Source organism: Nannospalax galili, unplaced genomic scaffold (assembly GCF_000622305.1).
Source record: "Nannospalax galili isolate Female #2095 unplaced genomic scaffold, S.galili_v1.0 scaffold25, whole genome shotgun sequence".
NCBI classification, from domain to species: Eukaryota; Metazoa; Chordata; class Mammalia; order Rodentia; family Spalacidae; genus Nannospalax; species Nannospalax galili.
In genome coordinates, this window is record NW_008355642.1 from 3735074 (window position 1) to 3758611 (window position 23538).

Sequence of the window (23538 nt, forward strand, 5' to 3'; positions counted from 1 at the left end):
TAAGAAACTAACTGATTTATATTTCTGGACCCCCGCTGTTTTAATGTCCCTGAGCTTGAGGAATTCATCAATCTACAATGAAGTCCCCAATGTTTACCTGCAGTATTAATCCTGACTTCCTCTTACATGTAAGAACTTTGGTTTCTTTTTTCCGAATGGGGCCAAATGGTAGCAGATACTAGCTAGCATCTGCTACTGAGACAATGAAAAATCTGGCTGAAAGACTAGAACTGTTTTCCATGTCAACGATGAGACACATCAGCCTCTTCGTAAGGTTGAAAGTGAACTTGCATGGTAGAAACAAAGGGTGAAGTTGCTTTTGTAGTACTTTTAGACCGAAGGCGCGTAAATCAGTGCACAAAGACACTTGGCCTGTAGCTCTTTTACATTTTAAAGAAAGAATAAGAAAGATATGGGACAAATCCCAGATGTCACCCACAAAGCTTAAATGTTTGCTATCTGGATCCTTCGAAAAAATTGTTGACCTTGGACCTAGACAAAAGCCCTATCAGTAGTTTATACCTATAAGGGGTAGAGCTTAAAATTATATGGGTTTGCTCAAACCAGAGTTCTTAATACATATAGAATCTTCCGTTTTCTAATTTCCATTCCTTCACAGACCTGTGACATGGAGACTGAGGGATGGTGTCCAACTCTGAGACATAACACCTGTTCAGAATATGGGCTTCACTTTTTAACACAGCAAATTTTACCGTAGCATAAGAAATATAATTTGAGCTTCTCATTGCTCCAGCCTATATCTGCTCAGCTCATACTGTTACCAAAATTCTGAGTGTGTGTGGGGGGGGTGCGATTCTTCACAAGTTTCTCTCATTTTACTCAGGGGCTGCCTGGTCGGAAAGGTTCAAAAGGGGAACCTGCTCCTTTTCAAGGTAGCATCACAGGAATGAAGGTAAGATCCTGTAAAGCAGGCAGCAGAGGAAGTGGTAGGCTACATCCCTGTCCTGCCCTGACTTGGCCCCACCTCCTACCCAAACATTTCCAGAATTAGCATCTGTTTAAGGAACTGACCTAGCTAGATTTAAAAGGATCCAGTGTTTTTGTGGTGGAAATATTAGCAGAAATGTTTGCAGCTATGCTGTCAGGCAGATTTGCTTTTCGGAATCTACACCAAAAAACAAGAAACAGATCAACGAACAGTTTGCATGGTTATCATTTTCTTTGACAAGCCAAAACATTTCCTAGAGGCAGACTTTTTTATTTCCTTTAAAGTCCTTAATGTCTGCATACCTTGATTTAAGTCCATATATATCTTTGTACATCTTAGTATGGCCACGAGCCCAGCATCCTGGCCCCACCCTTTTCTAGACCCCTGGATATCTGCAAAAACTTGTCCATCAGCTCTGTAACTGATTGAAAACTTTCAGCTCTTGTCAAGAATCTTTTTGTGACTTTACTTTTGGTGTACAATGCCTGGTAGCCTTGTGGGGCTTAATAAACCCTAGTTCCAGATGACTGACCCTGTTACTTTGCAGACTGGAAAAGGGGCCAATCATTGTACTAGTAAGCTAATGGGAATCTATGTGCCCAGCGTTGGAGGGGAAAATACATGAAGCTAAATGATGATAATTTTCTATCTTCCATCAGTGCACAGAGTCAGAGACTTTGCAGACTGGCTCTAAAAGCCATTATGGGGGTGGGTAGCTGGATGACTGGGGAAGATTCAAGGTTTCAACGATTGACTATGAGTGCCATACTAGAAGATAGAATATTAAAGTTGGAAGGGCCTCATGATTATTGGACTCATACTGCTCATTTTACAGGTAGAAACTATAAAGTACACTTAGGCTATTTGACTCACTCTGAGTCACATAGCCAGTTCTCTGAAGAGCTAAACCTCAGGCAGTGTTCTTTCCATGCTACAGAGAGCCGGGTTTTTTTTGTTTTGTTTTTTTTTTTTTAAACTGTAAACCAAGTGGGGCAAGACCAGCAGGTGTCAAAATACAGCCTTTGTCTTAGCAAACATTGATTAAATGGTTTTGCCAAAAATCAAAGAAACCCTGGATCCAATGGAACACAGCAATTTCCACAAGATGGTTATATTACAGATTCATACAGTGGCTTAAGATGCTGCAAAGTAATTAAAATGTAATCAGAGACTGTATGCTCTGTTGATTTTCCCTTGAAATGTCTGATTTGCATTGTATACATATGGGCACAGATTCTCTGGGGATGAAGGCACACGGGAAGGTAGCTTTGCTTTCTTCCAAAAAAACATAAAATCACCAGCCTGCAGAAGCAGTTTCTAATTGATAAGTTCCTACCAAAGGTGAAAATTAATTAATCTAAGTAAAATAGGAAATCTCGTTCAGCCAAGGCTATAATATTTACTTTCTAGAGTCCAGAATTTTTACAGGGAAATAGTAAATGGTTAGATATAGTCAACTCATGCATTATTTAAAACACAAGACCTTTATTTAAAACATAAGTCCAGGTTTCTGCAATGTGTTTTTTAAATATTTTATTTATTATTTTTATTTTATGTGTATGAGTGTATTGCAGTACCTGCAGAGGTCAGTGGGCATTGGATCCCCTGGAAATGGAGTTAGGACAGTTGTTAGCAGCCATGTGGGTGCTGAGACTCAAACCAAGGTCCTCTGCAAGAACAACCAGTTCTTTTAACCACTGAGCCATCTCTCCAGCCCCACCACAATGTATTTTTATTCCTATGCATCTTATGTTAATTTTCTGAGATACTTTGGGCTTAATTTTTAATCTCTTCTCTCTGTCTTTGTTTCTCAGGGGGATCCTGGGCTGCCTGGACTAGATGGAATCTCTGTAAGTTGTGATTTTTGTGTTGACCTCTCAATGCTTAGTAGAGTCACAATTTTTTTTTCATTCTTTTTGGTGGTATTCAAAGGTCTTCATAGGCTTTCTCAAGGAAAAGCTAGAGTGTTGAGGTAGAACAAGTTATGCTATCCACATTTTCCAGATAGAATATCCTAAGAAGATTGTCTTCGGACTTTAAGTCAAAGACATATGTACAATGCCCCCCCCACTGGTGAAAGTCATGTTCCAAGGTCCCAAATGGACACTAGAATCCACAAAGAATATTAAACCCTAATAGACTATGTTTTTCATATATATATATACTGATGATGTACTTAAATTTATACTTAGGAACAGTAAGATATTAGCTAGTAATAAACTATGAATCTTGATCTACAGATAAATTAATAAATGGAATACAAAGAAAAATTAACTATAGGATACTTTACTAAAATAAAGCAAAAGTAATAAAGGTTATGTGAGTGTAATCTCTCTCTTTTCCTCCTGCTCCCTTCTCACACCTTCCTTCTTGGAAGATGTGGAAGAATACAATATCTATTTGATGAGATGAGGTGGTATGAGTAATGTAGGCTCTGGGATGTAATATTAGGCTCATACATAAGGTTTACTTGAACATAAGCACTTTGGTACTTTTTCTGTTTAGTATTTTTGAACTGTAGTCATAGAAATCAAAAACAATGGATAAACAGAGGGCACTGTGTATATATTAAAAATGCATTTTGTCTTTAATTCAGAAAGCATCTACTAAGTGTTTTCTGTGTGTTCAGTACTGTAGAACACATTTATTTTAAATGTTTCCCGTATAGAAATTTCCTATAGGGCATTAATAATAGTCTATGAACATCCATTAAGTTGTACTTATACAAGCTTTCTTTTTCCTTGATATTCCACATTGCCATCAATTACTTTGAAAAAGCCTAAGAACTGTCCCTCCCTTTCTTCGTTCTTTTTGGTATTTGTTCCATTTTCTTGTCTCCTTTTCTTTTGTCAGGTCTCAACTCATATGGAGTATATACCATCAGCAATCTGCTGTGACTATTCCCGCATGCAGTGTAGACACTATCCCTGCCCCCAAGGATATAAAAATATAGCAGTAAGAATGTGTCCGAAGAATTGTAGAGTCACTTAGAGGAAGAAATGCTGGGCATCTAAAAGTATAACATGGGAGGCATATATCTAAGAAAGAGAAAGTGGCTTCTGAGAAGTTTAGATGAAGTTTAAATTTGCTGGCAGTAGAAAGGTTTTATGCAAGAGACATAAAGTAGGCAAGCCCCCCAAAAAAATACAAAGATAACAAAAAAATGCAAAGATAACTAAGGACCACAGGCTCTCAAAACTAAGCAAAATTGGCTTAAAGGGTATGCTCATTAAAATGTTAGAATTGCATCTACTCCATTTCCTTCAGTTTCTCTTAGGGATTCGTTCCCTTGCTCACAAAAGTACTGTGTTTGCCCATTTATTACAGGCATGATACAGAAAGTACTGAGATTTGAGAACAGGATGTTTTGTGACTAAACAACAAATTTGTGACCCATAAGTAGACTGAAGGCTGTTAGTGAATTTCAAAGCATGCTCACATTATCTTTCATTCCCAGAGAATTTTTCAATTCCACTTTTTCTTCCTAGTCTCTAAAGCTTTAAGCTTAATCTCTTAAACTTCCCATCCCATATTTGGGCACATACCACCTTGGTCCCGCTCCCCCATTGGAACGAAACCTTTCATTTTCCCAAACCAGTTTTCTCCTGATCTTACTGTGTTAAGTGTTGTTACTAAGTTCTATTCATTTTCTAATTTCCAATTTGACTTTTTTCCTTTGACCCATGGAGCATTCAGAACTGTGTTATTGTATTTGAAAATATTTGGCAACTTTCCAGCTACCCTTCTATTATTGATTTCTAGTTTGTTTTATCAAAATTAAGAAGGCACATACTTGTGTTAAGTCCTCTTAAATTTGCTGGTTTGGTTTTATGACATTACATGTGGTCTATCTAGCTAAATGTTCCAAATGTGCTTGCAGAGAATATGTATTCAGCTGTTGGTGAACCTAATGATTTAAACAATATCCATTAGGTCAAGGTAGTTGATGGTGTTTTTGTCAGTGACATGACTGAATTTTTTTAAGTTCTACTAACTGCTAAGGGAGACATGGAAATTTCCAACTGTAATTGCATTTTGTCTATTTCTCCTTACAGTTCTGTCAGTTTTTGCTTTATGTACATTGAAACTCTTCTATTGGATATAAACACATCTAATATAATGTCTTCTTGAATTGACCCATTTATATTATGAAATGCCTCTTCTTTATCTCTTGTAATAGTTTTCTTGAAGCCTATTTTATCTGATACTATACAACTGTTTTCTTTTTATACAACTTTAATAGTAAAAGGTCTAAAATGGAACTAAGTTTAATTAATTTTACAGTAATTAATTTTTTTGGAGACAGGATCTCTCTGTAGCCTCAGCTGGCCTGGGACTCACTATGTAGACCAGGCTTCCTCTATTTCATAAAGATCCACCTGGTTCTGCTTCCCAAGTGCTGGGATTAAACATGTGCACCACCACATCCAACTTTCACATCTTTAATATTTTATTAAGCTCTCTTTATTTCTATCCTATCCATCTATTTATCACTATCTATCAATTCATCCTATTTTTGGTGCATTTCAAAGTACATTACAGACTTACTCCTAAATAGAATAGCATGCCTATTATTAAACTTCAATATTTGTTTTGATTTTCCTTTTATATAAATTTTATATACAATGAAATTCACAAATGTTAAATGTGTGTTGGATGAATTTTGACAGATGCATATTTCTATGTAACCAAAAAATTCTATTAAGCTACAGAACATTGCTATCACCCCCCCCCAAAATTCTGTCTTGTCTCTTCACAATCAATTCCTGTTCCCACCCAGCCCTAAAGGGAAACACCATTCTGATTATTTTCCAGTGCTGGTCAGTTTTTGCCTGTTCTAGAAATTCATATATAGGAAATAAGAGCCAATGTAGCCTTTTGGATCTAGCTTCTCTCACCACAATGCTTTTGAGGTTCATATATATCATTTCATATATGAATAAACTTGCTGCTTTTCATTGTTGTGTATCAGTTCATTTATCAATCATCATGTCAGTAAATAACTGGGATATTTCCAGTGCCATTTAGTAATAAGGATGTCATAATCATTCTTACACAGTTTTTGTGGACACATGTTTTATTTTTTGAGAAGTTATCTTTCATTTTGACTTTGATAAAAACTTGTCTCTTCAAGGGTCCATCAGGATCCCCTGGATCTCCTGGAGGTGCAGGACCCATAGGATCACCAGGCTTACAAGTAAGGCTAACTGAAAAATAATATATGATTGCAGTATTCACTGGGCCATGGATTATATGGATGCTTATATAATTTAGGCCCTCTTAGAGAAGGGCAACAGCCATTTCTGGAAAGTTATGCTGAAACATGCTCTTGCTAAGAGCTATTCGTTCTCCTTGTTTATCAGTTTCTGTCTGACCATCGACTCAACTGGAAGTATAGCCCAGGAAAGACAAATACTTGACACATCTATTGCCACCTTGTGCTCCCTCACTTTGTCAGGCATTACTAATTAATCATACCAACCACCATCATCAGCCTTCTAAGGAAGCGTCTGAATTCTTCTAAGCCTTGCACCTTGGGCAGCTATATCTACCTACCTGATTTTGGATCCCAAACATATATCACTGGCACAGGAAGAATATAGCCAGTCAGCTCTGGTTCTAGGAAGGCTCTATCCCAAGATCATTTTCTCCAGTGTCTGAAATTCTGTACTTATTACCTTGAATGAGCTTCACCAAGTCACATTGAAACATTTATGACCTATTGTGAGGAATGACATATAATAATGTTGCTGCCTTGGTGTGAATGTGGCTACCAGGTCAATTTGGGAGAATTCTAAGAAGATTAAAAGAAACCATAAGAGATCTGAAGAGATGACATGCAAAGGACCTGAGTTCAGTTGCCAACTCCCATTTCAGACTGCTCATAACTGCCTGTAACTCCGGTTCCAAGAAATCCAATGCCCTCTTCTGGTCTCCATGGGCACTGCATTCACATGCACAAACACACACACATACACACACACACACACACACACACACACAATGTTAAAATATTTTTAAGATATTTTTATTGATGTGAGAATGTCATACAATATATTTTTATCATATTCAGGCCCCGTTCCCCCTCTCCATCCCCATCTTATTGTTGTCTCAAACTTCATGTCTTCTATTATTATTTGTCCTTTTTTAAGTTCTATAATATTTAATATGTGTTTCCCAAGTGCTCTTGGGTGTGGGTTTATCCCTCAGAGTCTGGTCAACCTACCAAGTGTCATGCATTAAGGAAAACTCTCCTCTCTCTCTCTCTCTCTCTCTCTCTCTCTCTCTCTCTCTCTCTCTCCCTCATCTATCAAATATTTTTATTAAAAAAGAAAAAGAGGGGGACTGGAGAGTTGGCTCAGGAGTTAAGAGCACTGGCTGCTCTTGCAAAGGATCTAGGTTTGATTCCCAGCACACACATGGCAGCTAGCAATCTTCCATAACCCCAGTTCCAGGAGATCTGATACCTTTTTCTGACCTCTGTGAGCATTGCACAACATGGGTGCACCTACCTACATGCAGGCAATACATTCATACATATAAAATTAAAAATTAAAAAATAATAAAAGAAAAGAAAGAAAAGACAGGGCTAGAGAGATGGCTCACCAGTTAAGAATACTTGCTATTCTTCCAGAGGACCGAGGTTCAATTCCCAGCAACCAGGTAGGGGCTAACAACTGTCCATAACTCCAGTCCCAGGGGATCTGACATCCTCTTCTGGCCTCTGTGGAACATTGCACACATGTGGTCCTCTTATATACACACAGGCAAAACACTTAAACACATACTATAAAAATAATAAATTAAATATTTAAAAAAGAAAAAAAGGAAGCCGTGAGAGATGGAACTGGAATCCAGTATGCCACAGCCAATCTTCACCACACAGGAAGCAGGCTTATCCCTGGCATATCCCAATATGGTCATGCTCTTTTTTTGTCTCAAATTAAGAAACAATAATTCTTTTCTTTCTTATTAATCTAGGGTCCTCCAGGCCCCCCTGGACTCCCTGGCCCTGATGTAAGTATACTTGGGGAACATTTTCATCCTGCCACTAAGTTCTCTGATTTTTTTCACAAAGATACTAGTTTAGTTGAATATACTTTCTGGTTAAAAATTAAAATTATAATTTAAGTTCCTGGAGCTTTTTAGTAAGTTATTTTCTTTTTCTTCCCTTCACCCCTGTGTCTCAGGGAAATATGGGGTTAGGTTTCCAAGGAGAAAAAGGAATGAAGGTAAGTAGATTTTGAAAAATACACTCTGTATTCTATATGCTCTAAGAAATGTCTCTAGTTATATACATATGCCTGCTTGTATAAGCAGGCTTGGTTTTCCACCTTAGGAGATGTCATTTCCCATTCCACATAGTTCCCCTGTGGGATCCCATGAGGCTACATGCACACATGCCACACATACGCTTTGGGATTTTTTTTTCTTTCAAAAGATTATCTCCCTGCGCCTACCTGTAAGTATATATTGCCTACAAATATGCACTCTTAAAATATATTCCTTTTTTTTCTTTTACCTGGGTATTTTTCTGCTGTTTTACTTTTTTGTCTGCTCCTTCATTTTCTCTGCTTTCTGCCTTCCCCATCCTCCCTCCTCTTCATTTTCCTCCTTTCCTCCTTCTCTCTCTGCCTCTCTTTCCCTTCCTCCCTTCTCCACCCCTTCATTCCCCCACACAAACACACACACCCCATCTCTTCTGTCTCTCTTCCTAACCTCTCTTTTACTATTTTCCTTTCTTTCCCTCCTTCCCTTCTTTGGACCAATTACACAGTTGTGTTCAACCATTTGACATCATGGCACAATATTACCCCCCCCAAAAAAAATCACAGAACTCTCAACGTTAAATAAGCTTACAATTTTGTGTTGGGCCACACTTATAGCTATCTTTAACTGCATGTGGCCAGGTGTGACCTACAGGCTTCAAGTTAAAGAAGCCTAGTAGAGTCTGATCACTGTTGGCAAGAGGTGGCCATTCACCTTACTCAAAGCCCTTGTGGCTCTTCTCATCACCCGTGCATACATAAACATAGCAACTGTGGCTCTGTGGTGGTTTTCCTCTGTAGTTATAGTACAAAATTCATTGGCTTAGAATTCTTCACAGTCCCTCGGCAATGAGAGTTTGATTTCCTCCTTGGCATGAGTAATGAACAATTTATATGTGGGTTATATCCAGAGTACAAACGCACCTTCTGCAAAAATCACCTGGATGGTTTATCCTTTGTTCAATGATCTATTTGATTTCGTAGGGGGATGTTGGCCTCCCTGGCCCTGCTGGACCACCTCCATCTACTGGTGAACTAGAGTTCATGGGATTTCCTAAAGGGAAGAAAGGATCCAAGGTAGCAAACATTTGTTGTAGGAAAAGAATTAACAGACCCTTTCCTATACTAGAATTGAAATCTAACAATCAGACCAACTTGATATAATACCAAGTTAGGGGTAACTGGTTTTTGTTTGGAAGGGAGGGTAAAAGCCTTTATTTTGTCCCTTATAGAAAGCATTCTTAAAAGATTGAGTTGTTTTCTGGTGTGTAGGTATGGATGTGCCTGTTTTTGACTATGTATATGAGTACTTTTGTGTCAGTTTGCATTTTAAATTTTAGTTTGCCAAATAACTTAAAACAAGCATTAAATGGTTGAGTTTTTCCTCTAACTAACCTCTCAGACTTATGTCTTCCCCAAAATTGCGAGTACAAGTCCATTGAATATAAAAATTTCTTTTTGTGTTATCACTTTGGAGAAGTTATTTGCCCTCAAAGCTTGACTATAAGGACTGGGAAATAGCTCTGTGATAGAATGCTTGCGTGGCATGCACAAGGCCCTGGGTTCCATTGCAGCACTGGGGGAAAATACATGACCTTAAATATAAGAAATATTGTCAATAAGTGGCAATAGATGCTCTAAGTCACCTTACCTAAACTAACAAGGTTTAAGGTGTAGACCTATGCCAGGCATGGTGGTGCACGCCTTTAATCCCAGCACTCAGGAGGCAGAGACTGGAGGATCTCGGTGAGTTCAAGGCCAGCCTGATCTCAATAGCGAGTTCCAGGTCAGCTGAAGCTAGGCTACAGGGAGACCCTGTCTCCAAAAGACCAAAAAAAAAAGAAGAAGAAAGATGTAGATCTATTTAGCTGAGACGTTCCATAATCTCTATTTTTCCATGAGGATATACAGTGGACATGATTGTATTTCAATGGCCATATTCTGCTAAAGTATGCAGATATCTTTCAGGAACCACCATTCCCTTCTTTCCTGGAACTCCTTTGATTTTTGTGATTCTATTTCCACAGTTCAAAGGCCCAGAAGGATACATACTGAGTCTCAATTCTTTAGTATTGTCTTTGTGGACAACCTCTGTTCCCTCCAGAGTTACAGGAGAAAATTCATTCATTTGGGAGGAGCCTACAAGTGTGTAAGAAATTATCTGGCATCCAGTCAATCTCAAACCATAGAGAGGTTTTCCATGGCACATACAGATAAATTAGTATTTTCAGAGGGAGACAAACTACAATTTTATGTCTCTACCTAAATTTCAATTCTTATCTTTTTCTCAAAACCATTGTCTTCTCTATAGTCTATATGTTGCTACAGAAAACCATGTAAATTCTTTCACAAGGAGGTAAATAGGTAACCATTCTTCTGTCTCTCAATTAGCCTGAGTGTTTGAGATTATGTATTAATTGGTCACTGGCCTGCCATAGGCCAAAGGGCTCCCTAATGCACGACATCCCATTGAGCATGGGAATCTACACCACCAGACAATGCTACAACCCTCATACCCATTGATTCCTTGCTGCACAGCCCAAGTATTTTCAATGAACCTTTGTCCTTTTGTGTTCACTGCTTTCTGCTGCCATTCATTAGCCTTTGGTTCATTTTCCAGGGTGAACCAGGGCCTCCAGGTTTCCCAGGCATGAGTGGCCCTCCAGGCTTCCTGGTAAGTCTTCCTACTTGGTCAACATGCATTGAGGGTCTGATTAGATTAAAAAGCTATAGTGCTGACGGGATAACAGGAAGACATGGTAATTACTGACAGTGTTACTATCTTCACCAAAGGCAATGAAGGAAATATACTTGTCTCTTGACCTCATGGATATTTTAGCATGTTTCTTAGATGTTATCAGCTCAAACTTGAGAGTTCGTACAGACCTAGGCTTTACTTCTGGTTTTACCAGTTTCTAACTTTTTAAAAGTTTTTTAACCTTTCTGGGTCCTGGTTTCCTAACCTACAAAAATGAGGACAGCGATAGGGTGTATTTGAAGATTAGATGTGATAATACACATGAAAACGGTTTTGTACACGGCTGCCACTTATCAAATGTTTAGTAAACGTGGCTGTTCTTAGGAATCCTACCTTTACTTTCCTATCTGCCTTTCTACATTAGATTCTGAGGCTCAATAAATGCTTTGGGAGAGCCAGAGAGATGACTCAGTGCTTAAGAGCATTGGGTGCTCTTGCAGAGGACCTGGGTTTGATTCCCAGAACCCACATGGCGGTTAACAACTACCCTTAGCTCCAGTTCCAGGAGATCCAACACCCTTTTCTGACCTCAGTGGGCAGTGCACAACACAGGTGCACTTACATACATGCAGACAAAACACTCATACACATAAAATAAAAGTAATAAAATATTTTTTAAAAATGTTTTTGGAAGGCTTCTATGTACCAGATTTTCTGCTCAATTCAGAGGCTACGATAGTAATTAGGTAGACATCTTTCCCTATCCTTGAGATTACATTCCAATGAGGTAGTGATAAAGGATGTGGAAAACAGATGAATCAATAGCAAATTTAGGGGCTTAAGATGTGTCTCAGTGGTATACTGTTTGTGTAGCATGCCCAAGACCCTGGGTTCTATCCCCAGTGCCACAAATAAAACTAAATAAGTCCACATAGTGGTGAAATATAAAAGATGGAGGGGTGCAGTATTGGAGTATTGATGGGGAGCCCAGTTTACCACTTGGGAGTGGTCAATAGTAGCCTCTCTGGGGAACTGATATGTAAGCTGAGATTTGTATAAAGGAATAAGTCTTGTAAAAATCAGAAAGAGTATATGTAGGCCGAGGGAATAATACCTACCAAAATCCTGAAGCTGAAAAACCTCAGTACTTTGGAAGCCCATCAGTGTGAGTGGGCAAAGCCAAGCATGGTGGTACATGACTAGAGTTCCATCACTTGAGAGGCTGAGGCAGGAGGATCACCATGAATTCAAGATTAGTATAAGCTACACAGCAAGATGCTACTCAAAAATCAAAACAAAAAAGTAAGTGGGAAGGACAAAATGAGAGAGGCCAACAAACAGGCAGAAACACAGGAGCCAAGTCGCAGCCCGCTTCATAGGTCAATTGTGGCTCTTAGTTGGAGTGTCACAAGAAGCTACTGTATGTGTCTTTGTGTGTGTGTGTGTGTGTGTGTGTGTGTGTGTGTGTAGGTGCACGTGTATAAGTGCACACATGTGTGTAGAGGTCCAAAGTTGACACTGAGGATTTTCTTCAATCACCCTCCACTTTATTTATTGAGGCAGAGTCTCTTATTGAACACAGAGATGCCCTAGGAATCCCTGCTTCTGCCTTCTGAGTGCTGGGATTACAGTTGGTCGTCATGCTTTCCTGTCTTTTAAGTGGGTTCTGCGGATCCAAACTCTGGTCCTCACATTTGCACGGCAAGCACTCTATCCCATTTCCCTATCCCTGACTTGTATTTTAAAGGTCACTTTGGATGGGTAAGGGAGAGATGGAGGAACTGGAGTAGTAAGCCCAGGTCATTACAGCAACCATGGTAAAGGCTGATGGTGGTAACTCAGATGACAGTGATAGCAGTAGAAATGGAAGAAAGTGGAAAGGATAAGCATGTTAGACTTTTTATTATGGAATATTTCAAACACATACAAATACAAAGTGACTGTCATTATGATATCCCTGGTACTTACCAAGTTGCTTCAATTAGCAGTGCATGGCAATGGGAAGGAAATGATATACATATCATTCCATCACAAATACCTAAGCATTTCTCAAAAATAAGGAACTTTGAAAACACAACAATGTTATCATCAATTATTACTTAATATCAAATAACGCAGAAATCTGTGGTTATAAACACATATTTTCTCAGGTGCTTTGCTTGAATAAGAATTCAAGACCAATATATTATATTTGGTTGTTTCTTAAGTCACAAAAAATGTGTTTTGATGAAGCTGTCAAGAATTTCAAGGATTGGGGAGTAGAGATTGGGAAAAGCGCATGAACCAAAGGTAACAAAGCCTCTCCTTGCTTGCTGGTATACTGGGAATAAATGACTCCAGTCCTTCCTGATAGTGCTTTGAAATACTATATATCTCACTGAGTGGTCAAGAAGAAAAGCCAGGGGAGCCAGTGGCACAGATTGTTTCCATGAGGATTCCTGTTACTCCATAGAAACAAAGGGCATAGAGAATCATTTGTTCTATGTCCTTGATTTTAATCAGTTTTGCTGCTAGTGAATAAGAAAGGAGGTGAGTTGTGTGCTGTTGGAGATAGAGCACTCACACTTTAAACTGAGCTCCAGCTCTGAGATTTTGAAATTGCAGAACCATTTTCTGTGTATATGTAATATGGCAGTGGTCATAGCTAGTCTTCTGAAGCCCAAATCACAGTGTATGCCATGATTCCTTACAGTGTTGCACTGGCCAATAACATGACCAGTAACATATGGCTGCCGAGTTGTTGACATGTGGTTGATCTGAAATTAGATTAATTGCACTGTAAGCAAAATATACACTGCATTTCAAAACATTAGTATGAAAAGAATAACTTGAAATAGCTCAGGAAAAATTTTTGCTTCAATGCGAAAATAACAATATTTATGATATAAAATACACAAATTTCAATAAATTTTTTAATTTAAAAAATAAAATCTCATTAGCTGGGCGTGGTGGCGCATGCCTGTAGTTCCAGCACTTGAGAGGCAGGGGCAGGTGGACCTCTGTGAGTTCAAGGCCAGCCTGATCTACATAGTAAGTTCCAAAAAAAAATTCACTTTTTAACGTTGCTACTAGAAAACTGAAAGGAACATAGTAGTTCACATTATATTCCTATCAGACAGCTTTTGAAAGGAAGTTTGGGACTAAGGTTTGTACCTTGGTTGTAGCGCATTCCATATAGATTCAAATCACTTTGCATCATCCCTGTGAGGAAAGAACTTGAGTCCAGGTTTGTCCCTCTTATCCTGATGAGAAAACCACCACAGTCTGCATAGATGAAGTGGCTTGTCCAGAGTCACACAGCTAGTCACACAACTAGTCACTCAGAGAGCTTAGACTGACATTCAGCGTTGTTGAATACCGGCTGGGTCAGGATTTTTTCCTCATACTATACTGCCCCCTGCAGTCCTGTTCATGATAGTCACCTAGTGGTGGTGGTTTGGCACTAAATCTGAGAATCGTATGATCCCTGGAGCTCTGAGATTCTCTGGCTCATGCTCTCCTCCTCCCCTTTTCTTCAATTCGACCTCAGAGGATTTCCTCTTCTACAGTATCAACACATTCCCTTTCCTCCTGTAAAAAAAAAAAAAAAAAAAAAAAAAAAAAAAAAAGACAGACTGACACAACCCATGGTGACAAATTACAATACAGTTCCAAGCTCAGTATTTTCAGTTTCACAGCATGGACTGAAAAACAGAAAGTCCTGTTGGGAAAACATCAAAGATAGGAAATACCTTATTTCATACAGCACAGCATATTTTCATAAAGTAGAAACCAAGAAACCATTCCTCAGCCTGCTTCTATGTATATTGAGTGGGTGACCGTGGCCAAATCATGTAACTCCTTCACTTTAAATACATCTATCTTCTTAATGGGAACACTAGTGAGTATTTTAATAGACCTGGCAGAAAAGGTATGAGGAGAAAGGTAACAGCATATTTGAGATATCATGAGCCTTTCAAAGGAAATACACTTCTCAAAGCCAAAGTCCGCTCACTTCAGATTTCAACTACCCATGCTCACTGAGCTGAGAAAGAACACAAATAACTAGGGAATCCAAAATGTTCCTTTTAAGAATTTGTTTCCTTCTCACTTAAGCCCACATCTTTGCAGGAGATAAAATGCCTAGTCTGACAGATTTATGCTTCACATTCTTTCTCTTGCACCCTCTGCAGAGAATAAATATCCCTGATTTTCTGGCTTAGTCCCAGCTTCCCTCATTTCACCCCCATTGTCCCCAGGAGCATGCTCACAATTGTAGGCCACAGGTCTCTCCCATGGATGGTTCAGAATTGAATACCCACGTACCCATTATCCAAGGGATAAGGAAACCCAGGGGAAGGTAAAAATGAACGAGAAAAGGGGAGGAAGTAAAGATGAACTTGGCAAGTCCTGAGGTGACTATTAAGTAGATCGAAGTCAACTCCTGGATAGGTGGAGTTCTCCATTGGAGTGCCCCCAGAACCAGACAGCACCAAGAGCCCAGATCCCTGGAAATTAAGGCTGAAAGGAACCAAGCAAGTGCTCTAGGGAGGCTTTCTGGGCCGTGGGTGAATAAGAAGGGTGGGAACAGGCACAGCAGGACTGCTTATGCCAGGGCCAGCTGCACCAAGTCAGGTCCCAGGACATCTTGCTAGAACAGCTTGTTCAGCACGGTCCCTGGATGTTTCTCTCGTGCTGGGAAACAAGTTGAGCTTACAGCACAGTGTCTTACCAAACCATTTTTCACATTTTTTTTTTGTTCACACTGTAGTACAAGCTAAGACCTCTGAAAAAGGCAACAGTCAAGAGGCTTTCTCAATTTTTGAAGAAGCAAAAGACCTCCTCGTATTTGTATCGCAGGACAAAATAGGTGGGGGCGTGAGACAGTTCCTGGACATTTTTTTTGTTCACTCTTTGCCACAATTTTATTGTGTGTCACTATTCCATTTAATGAACAAAAATTTACTGGCCTACTTTGTATATGCTCCAATGGGAATAGCACACATTAGAGGAAGACAGAAGAGAAAGTGAGAGAGGCCTCTGCTTACAAAACTTTCATACATAGAAATCTTAGTGGTTAAAGAATTTGGGGCCAGTATTAGCTGCCATAACTTTTATAGACAGGTTAGGGAAGGTTATTTGAGGCATCCAGTCTTAGAGGCCACTAGTTACATTCCAACATGTGGCAGCATACCTTGAATTCCAGTTTGAAATGTAGAAAAAAAAAGCTTAAGATTTCAAATAAGTTTTGTCTTCCATTTGAACTATAGTTCTTTCAAATTAGAAATTCTGCTCAGCATAAACCTGAGTTGATTGACAGATATACAGTATTTTATAGAAGCAAAGAAGAAAAAGGGGGTAAGGACCAAAGCCATAGGAATGAGACCCCCTCAAAGAAACAATGAAAATGCAGTAGGACAACCTACATTTCATTTTTTAAATCTTGACCCAGGGCTGGAGAGATGGCTCAGAGCTTAAGAGTCCTTATTGCTCTCCCAGAAGATCTGGGTTCAGTTCCCAGCACCCATGTGGTGGCTAATACCTGTCCTTAACTCCAGTTCCAGGGCATCCAACACCCTCTTCTGGACTCCACAGGCACACAAGCATGCATGTGGTGCACTTACATGCATACAGGCAAAACAGTCATACATATAAGATGAAAATAAAGTAATTTTAAATCCTGAGCCTATAAATCCATGGGGGTATTTTTCCAGATTGTAGTACCCATGGGAATTCACTGATTTTGTAAGAGGGAGAAAAAGGTATATTGAGATTAAAACACTGTCCTCATACCAGCTAAGTCAGATCATATCAATGGGACAACAAGGAGTACACCACAATAGTGAGCATCTTTTTAAAAAATAGTTTATTATTTTTATTTGATGTATATGAGTATATTTCCTGTATATGTGTGTGTGCAATGTGTGTGTACCTGTGTTGTGCAATGCTTGTGGAGATCAGAAGAAGGTGTCATAGCCCCTGGAACTGGAGTTACAGACAGTTGTTAGCTGCCATGTGGGTTCTGGGACTTGAACCCAAGTTTTCCACAAGGGTAATCAGTGCTCTTAATCACTGAGCTATCTCTCCAGTCCCAGTTAGCATCTTTTGAAAAGCTTTCATTTAAGAAAGCCTCATAGACTCCTTTACCCTCAGCTCTCTTCACTCTTCAAAATAGAGCTAAATGCTGTTTGCCAAAAACTATGCTCCAATATGTACAAACTTAATAACTAACAGCATCAGGTAAGCTTTCCATGAAAGACTGTATTCACTTTGATAATGAATGTTTCTATATCTTGGAGCCTGGATATTTGCCCAGGACCCAAAGTCAAAAAGGTTCTCTTTCAATCTGCTTCCTGGATCTCTTGCTTGTCTCTAGGGAGTCCTCAAGTCAAATCCATGCCTACAAGTCCTCATTTCTTGTAAGCAGGACAAATGGAATTGAGCAATGTTTTAACAACCTTCAATGGTGTACTCTTAAGATGTTACAAGAGTCCTATATTCCCAGTAGCAGGCTCTAGGTAGTAATATTCCTTCCCAAGGAAAATATGTTCTTGTCTTCATATGTCTAAAAGGGAAAATGTATTCCTGCTATGAAAATTCCCAACGATGAGCACAGTCCTCCATTTGTCTGTCAGAGTCAAGTTCCTAAATGCTGGAATGCAGCTGGCTCTCACAGAAAAGACTCTGAAACAAAAGTAGAAGTCTTGGCTTTCTCATTGATTCTTCACCTTCCTGGAAGTTACTTTCCTGATCTGTAAAATCTGTGTGGAAGGTTGGGTGCTTTATTTTTCCTGTGCTGTAAGATCATGATGCTCTAAATACATATAATAGGGTTTTAAGGGAAAATACATTACTTTTAGAGTCACAAAGCACGTCTCATGTCCTATGTGTTTTTCAGGTATTGGCAAGAAGCTCAGCATAAGGAGCTTCCCCTAGTGAGTCGTTGGTGCTGGTTTGACATTACCTCCTTGCTTTGAATGGAACCAGGAAACCAATGACAAAATGAGTGTCATAATTTATGACTTCTTTTTTTCCTTCAGGAATTTGGATCTATTGGAGAAAAAGGAGAAAAGGGAATCCTTGGTTTGCCGGGACCTAGGGTATGAACCTGGAGTGTCATTTCCCTGGGTTTATCAAGTCGCCTGGTCTATTTTCTTTCTTTTTTAAAGAGATATAATTCTCTTCGTATCTTCATTTCCTTTCTTGTTTTGGTCCCTTATGCTGTGAAATTTGATGACCACCTAAGCTTCTTTTATTTCTCTTCCTCAGCTTTCTGCAGGTTCGCTACTCTACTTATCCCAATTCCCTTGACTGAGTGGGTCCCTTTTCTAACAAATGGCATAGCCCTTACTCTAGGTGACTCTGCAGACTATTTACACTCCTGACTTTTACATACAATTCTCTTTTGAGCACATGCTGTCTTATGTTTGTTCTATTGTGCTCCAAAGGAATGTAGGCAAGGGGTGGCACAGGAGTGGAAGAAAGCCAAGAGTAATCTTTATGGGATATAAATAAGTCTGGAAAGATCTAGAACATAGTGAATGGTGTTTGCAGTTAGCAATTTTCATTAAAAATCTTACCTCGAATGGAAAAATAATTATTGTGTTTCCCAGCTTTCATGCACTGAGATCTTTAGCTCTAAGCAGTTCATCAACTTTTGCTTTAAATAACTACATTTCAGAGAACGCTTTCTTAGCTTATCCATGAAGATGTTCAGTCTTTTGAGTATATAGCATACTTATCCATTACTCTGCCATTTATTTCTACTTTTCCTTCTCCTTTGTCTTGAAAACACATAACCACCAACAAAGAATGTATTCAGAGTGGAAGACAAGAGGCTCTCCCATAATCTATTTAAAAACTTTCTGACTTGAAACTAATGCAGACTAAGTTAATAACATCCAGCCCCTCTACCAAATTCCACCTACTTCTTAAACTGTTTCCATTTATTTAGTTCTTTAAAAATGTTCCATGTGGCTATTCAGTCTCATGGATTAGTGCTTAGAAAGAAGTCACTAAGCCAGGTCTAGGAACATTCTCTTCCCTGACATCAGGAGCTACTAAATTCTGAGCTCAGTTGTGATGTAAGTCCAGCAACTATTTTCTAGTGTGGGCTATTGTTCTTTCTAAAGTGTGGCTATTCTCTTTACAGGGTCCCATGGGTTCAGAAGGAGAAGAAGGCTATCCAGGGGAACAGGTATAAAGCCTTGATGTATAAAAACCTAGTCAAAAGTTCCTCTTACTTAACCTGGGCAAATGGAGATCTTGCTTATAATCTAAACTATACACCTGTCATTAATAACCTAATCTTATAATCTGAGCCACTTTCTTTTATTTTTACCCAAGAAGATGGATATTACATCATGACTGGTTCTTCACCATGCCAAGGTGTGGTAATACACTGTGGCAAGTCTTCAAGGACAAGCAAGGCCAACCTGTTTGTTTCCATACCCTGTGACTTTCGTGTACTTTGATATGCAAGTTGTCTAGTGCCATGTTGCCATCCAGGAGAATTTACAAAGCCATACATATCCTGAAAGACAACAAGATCCCTGTGCTATTTGCCCAGGCCTAATCCACAGACCAACCCCTCTTATGTACTTATATTTTGAACTTAGTGATAACTATGTTTCTATCACAGGGAAAAAAGGGATCATCTGGTTTACCTGGATTTACTGGGTTCCCAGGAATTAAGGTAATATTGTTGGAAGCACAAATCCAGGTTTTGGGAAGTGATAAGGTGAAGGATGACTATAAATGCCTACATATGAGATGGAGTATTTTTAATTTTTGGATCTTTTAGATGTTACACTTTCCTTAAGAAATGCATGCACCCTGTGTCGTACACAAAGCTGATGTACATTTCTCAGATGTTGCCATTAATTATTTTAAACTCTCTACAGACAATATACCCTCTTCTTGCCTATGTCTAGGATAGACAATGCCTACCACCCACTCTGATTTTCCACTAAATCAGATTGTGGTAACTGAGTCCTTTTTTAGGAGAATTAGGACTATTTTGGCTTTCTTTAACATCATCCAAACAAGGGTAGTAACCGAATCCTAGGCCTGCTGAAAACAGCAAAAAGAAGTTGCCTTCTAAGTGCCTCTTCAGTATAGCTGTGTTGGCTATGCCTGTGATGTATTTCCCAGATCCAGAAGCAGAATGACCTAGAGTGATATTGCAAAACAAAATTGGGGGCCTTGAGAAATGGCTCAGCACTTAAGAGCACTGACTGTTCTTACAGAGGACCTGGGTTCAATTCCCAGCACCCACATGAAGGCTAACAATCAATCCATAACTCCAGTTCCAGGGGATCTGACCCTTTCTTCTGATGTCTGAGGGCATTACATAACAAGGATGCACTTACATACATGCAGGCAATACACTTATACACATAAAATAATTTTTTTAAAAAAGTTGGGATCCCTAATCCTTGACAAGTTTGCAATTGAATGTAAGCTTCTGTCTGCCTGTGTCACTTTTATCTTCAATTTATTATACTTGGAAATTAACCTCTGAACTTGCTGGCCCTGGAAATAAGGTGTCAAAGAGGAAGGGACTTTTCAGTTTCCTGAGATTTTGCTTTGAAGGCACATAGCTCTTAGTTGATGTAGTCACAGACATTTTTGTGCTCAATGTTTTTAATCTTTACAGGGTGAAAAGGGTGGCATTGGTCTGCCAGGCCCAGACATTTTCACTGATGTGCATGGTGCTGCGATCTCAGGTGCAACTCTGTTAATTTGACTGGAGAAGAAAAGACAAGGAGTTAAATTCTCTATCTCCTGTCATTGTTAAAGAATTCCTTTTCATCCACTGGATTACTAACAAGGGTCACTCCTGGGTCCTGAGCTTGGTGAAGGAAGCTAATTTTAACATCGTAAAAAAACCCAGCCTTCAATATTTTGTGTCAGTCTCTCAAGACAAGACTTTGGGTCTTCCTAAGCATGAATTTGGTTAACAAAAACGTTCTCCTGGTAATGCTTAGGAATGAATTCACACCTTCTCTAACTTGGTTGACTTTAGCTTAAGACTATAGGATACTCAGGGTCTCCAGTTGATGATCCCAAGCATGCTGAGCTTGCTAATTTCAGAGGAAGTGGAAAAGTATCTGTGCCTAGAGAAGCTAGTTGTTAAGAGCTCTCAGCAATATGATACTTAGAAAGTTTGCCCTCATCTGCCCTTATCCAAGTTACTGGTTATGCACTACTCTTCCTCCATTTGTTCCATAGATCTAAATGCCCAGTGTCGACAGTGGCTTCCTGAGTTTTACTCCCAGGGACTCTATGGCTGTAACAGAAATAGTGAACTTACCTTAAACCCAAGGGTAAATATTTGAGTCAGTAACAGCAGCAGCAGCAGATCAGACGCAGTAGAAGAAACTTCTTAGCACTTACCAGGTCTTATCATGAAAGGAAAGCCAAACCAAGTTCTAAACATTAGTAGTAACTAGATTTGGTGTACATGCTTGTGATCCCAGAACTTGGGAGACTGAAACAGTAATTCAAAGCCAGCCTGAGCTATGTATTAAGATCTGGTCACAAAATAAAACAAAACAATGTACTAGTGGTGCCTTAGTTCTGGTATACCCATTATCGCATAAAACCATTAGCATAAGGGAGACCTGGGAAAAGTAAAGAGAGAGAGAGAGAGAGAGAGAGAGAGAGAGAGAGAGAGAGAGAGGTAGATTAATTCAAGTTTTGCCACAACTTCTAGCTTCTAGCTCCAGAATAGCTCCCTGTATCTCTTCTTGGGAATTTTGTGCCATATTTGATCTTCCATTGTGCTTGTTTACTGCTGTTCTTTTTTTCATTGTAATGCCAGGTTCTCCTGGAGACCCCGGTATACCAGGCCTCCCAGGCATTAGAGGAGATGAAGGCATCCAAGGCCAACGTGGCCCTTCTGGCACCCCTGGCCTCCCAGCCCTAACAGGTGAAGCAAACTAATCCATTCTCTGGACAGATCAGTCATCTTTGTACTCTGGTTCCTAACATCTCCTTCTATACCTCAGGATCTAGGCACATGCCTAGCCAAGATCAAAACAAAGGTAGACTGTAGTCAGTAGGTCCCCTTAACTGCCAGCTCAAGGCTAGCATATTTAGAGAGAAGGCTGAGGTGAGACGCTTTCCTTTGAATGAATATCACAGATGGTAAAACAGTTCTACAATTGCCATTGAGGTTGGCAGCAACCAGGGTCATGTGTTGGGCAGGTAGAGCCCTATCACTCTTTGTGAACATGTCATCATGTCTGATGTTTTCCAAAAGGGTTTTAATGGGTCCAGAAGAGAATTTGTACCCAGACCCTCCTCTAGGCTTAATTCAAGCATAAAATGGTCCCAGGATCCTATAGGTGATGATACCCTTGGACCAAACACCAAAGGAGCATGCCCATGTATCATTCTATAGGGCAAGCGAAAAAGAGCATGCCGGAGTCTGGGAGGCAGGGTTGTTCTAAATGTAAAAACCTCAGACATATCTACTAAAGTCACCAGTCTCTAAATTCCTTGGAGAGGGGTTTGTAAGGATATTTGTGTTTTGAAAGCAGCCATTTGGAGGAGGTGCAGCTGGGCCCAGCACCAAAGGGAAACAAATGGAACAGTCAGAGACTGAAAACCTACCATTTCCTCACAACTTCACCACCAAGAAATTGTTCTCCTGACCATGTTTCTTCTCTTCTTTGGGACTCAGTTTCCCAGGAAGTTAGGCTAATTGATCCCTAAGGTCTTTTCTAACTCTGATGCAAGAGAAGGGCAAATACTTCTCCAAATTCTTTCCTAGAGTTGTTTCCCATGCACACGGCAGATTAGAATACCCCGAAGAACATGGTGCTATGAGAAGCATTTTGTGTGCACATCTCCTTCCAGGTCTTCAAGGCACCCTAGGGCTTCGGGGACCTCCAGGCCTCAAGGGAGACCAAGGCAACCCAGGCCGCAGCACCACTGGGGAGACTGGCCTGCCTGGCAGAGTTGGTTTACCAGGTTTACCAGGCTTGCCAGGCCCATCAGGTCCACTTGGTAAGTTACTGCCTTTCTTTCTTTCTTTGGTCTTGAGATCCAAGTGTGCTCCAGAATAGTTATGATTTTGAGGGGGTATCTCACAGGTAAAACAGCTCATCCAGGACAGATGAGCAGAGTATAGCAACAATGAAGTTTCTGTCCCCTCTGAGTCAGCTCTGCCTCTATTGATATCAGCTACTGTGGAATGTGTTTTATCAAGGAATAAGCAAGCTAGCACCATCGTGATGATCAAACACCAATTTGTATATCTTTCACCCTTCCATCCTTTACAGCCCTCTTTGGTTTTTCAGCTTTTAAAGAATCATTGACTCTTTTTTAGCTTCCCCTGCTCCACAAGGCTCCAATCAAGTGGACTGAGAGCCTGAGGAGGGGGATTCATGTCTGGATCTTCAGAGTGGTAGCTAAAAGCCTGCAAGGAGGGGTGGCTAGAAGTATAGCCTAGTTATAGAGTTTACTTGGCATGTTGCAAGATGCTAGGTTCTATCCCCAGCACAAAACAAATATATGAGATAGATAGATGATAGATAGATAGATAGATAGAAAGATAGACAGATAGATGATAGATAGATAGATAGATGATAGATAGATAGATAGATAGATAGATAGATAGATAGATAGATGGTAGA

At 39.7% G+C, this 23538-nt stretch overlaps 1 protein-coding gene across 3 annotated transcripts in view; it reads left to right on the plus strand.

The window, feature by feature from the left end:
* The window catches only part of Col4a6 (collagen type IV alpha 6 chain), a 341384-nt gene that overhangs the window by 277761 nt on the left and 40085 nt on the right, over positions 1 to 23538 (plus strand). For all 3 annotated transcript variants that reach the window (XM_008852964.2, XM_017803141.2, XM_029556057.1), the window contains exons 7-19: positions 845 to 913; positions 2764 to 2799; positions 6084 to 6146; positions 7931 to 7966; positions 8140 to 8181; positions 9202 to 9294; positions 10838 to 10891; positions 17935 to 17994; positions 19047 to 19091; positions 19536 to 19589; positions 20553 to 20622; positions 21720 to 21827; positions 22760 to 22909. In XM_008852964.2, coding sequence (XP_008851186.1) covers positions 845 to 913; positions 2764 to 2799; positions 6084 to 6146; positions 7931 to 7966; positions 8140 to 8181; positions 9202 to 9294; positions 10838 to 10891; positions 17935 to 17994; positions 19047 to 19091; positions 19536 to 19589; positions 20553 to 20622; positions 21720 to 21827; positions 22760 to 22909 — 880 coding nt within the window. The remainder of the gene's footprint in view (positions 1 to 844; positions 914 to 2763; positions 2800 to 6083; positions 6147 to 7930; positions 7967 to 8139; positions 8182 to 9201; positions 9295 to 10837; positions 10892 to 17934; positions 17995 to 19046; positions 19092 to 19535; positions 19590 to 20552; positions 20623 to 21719; positions 21828 to 22759; positions 22910 to 23538) is intronic.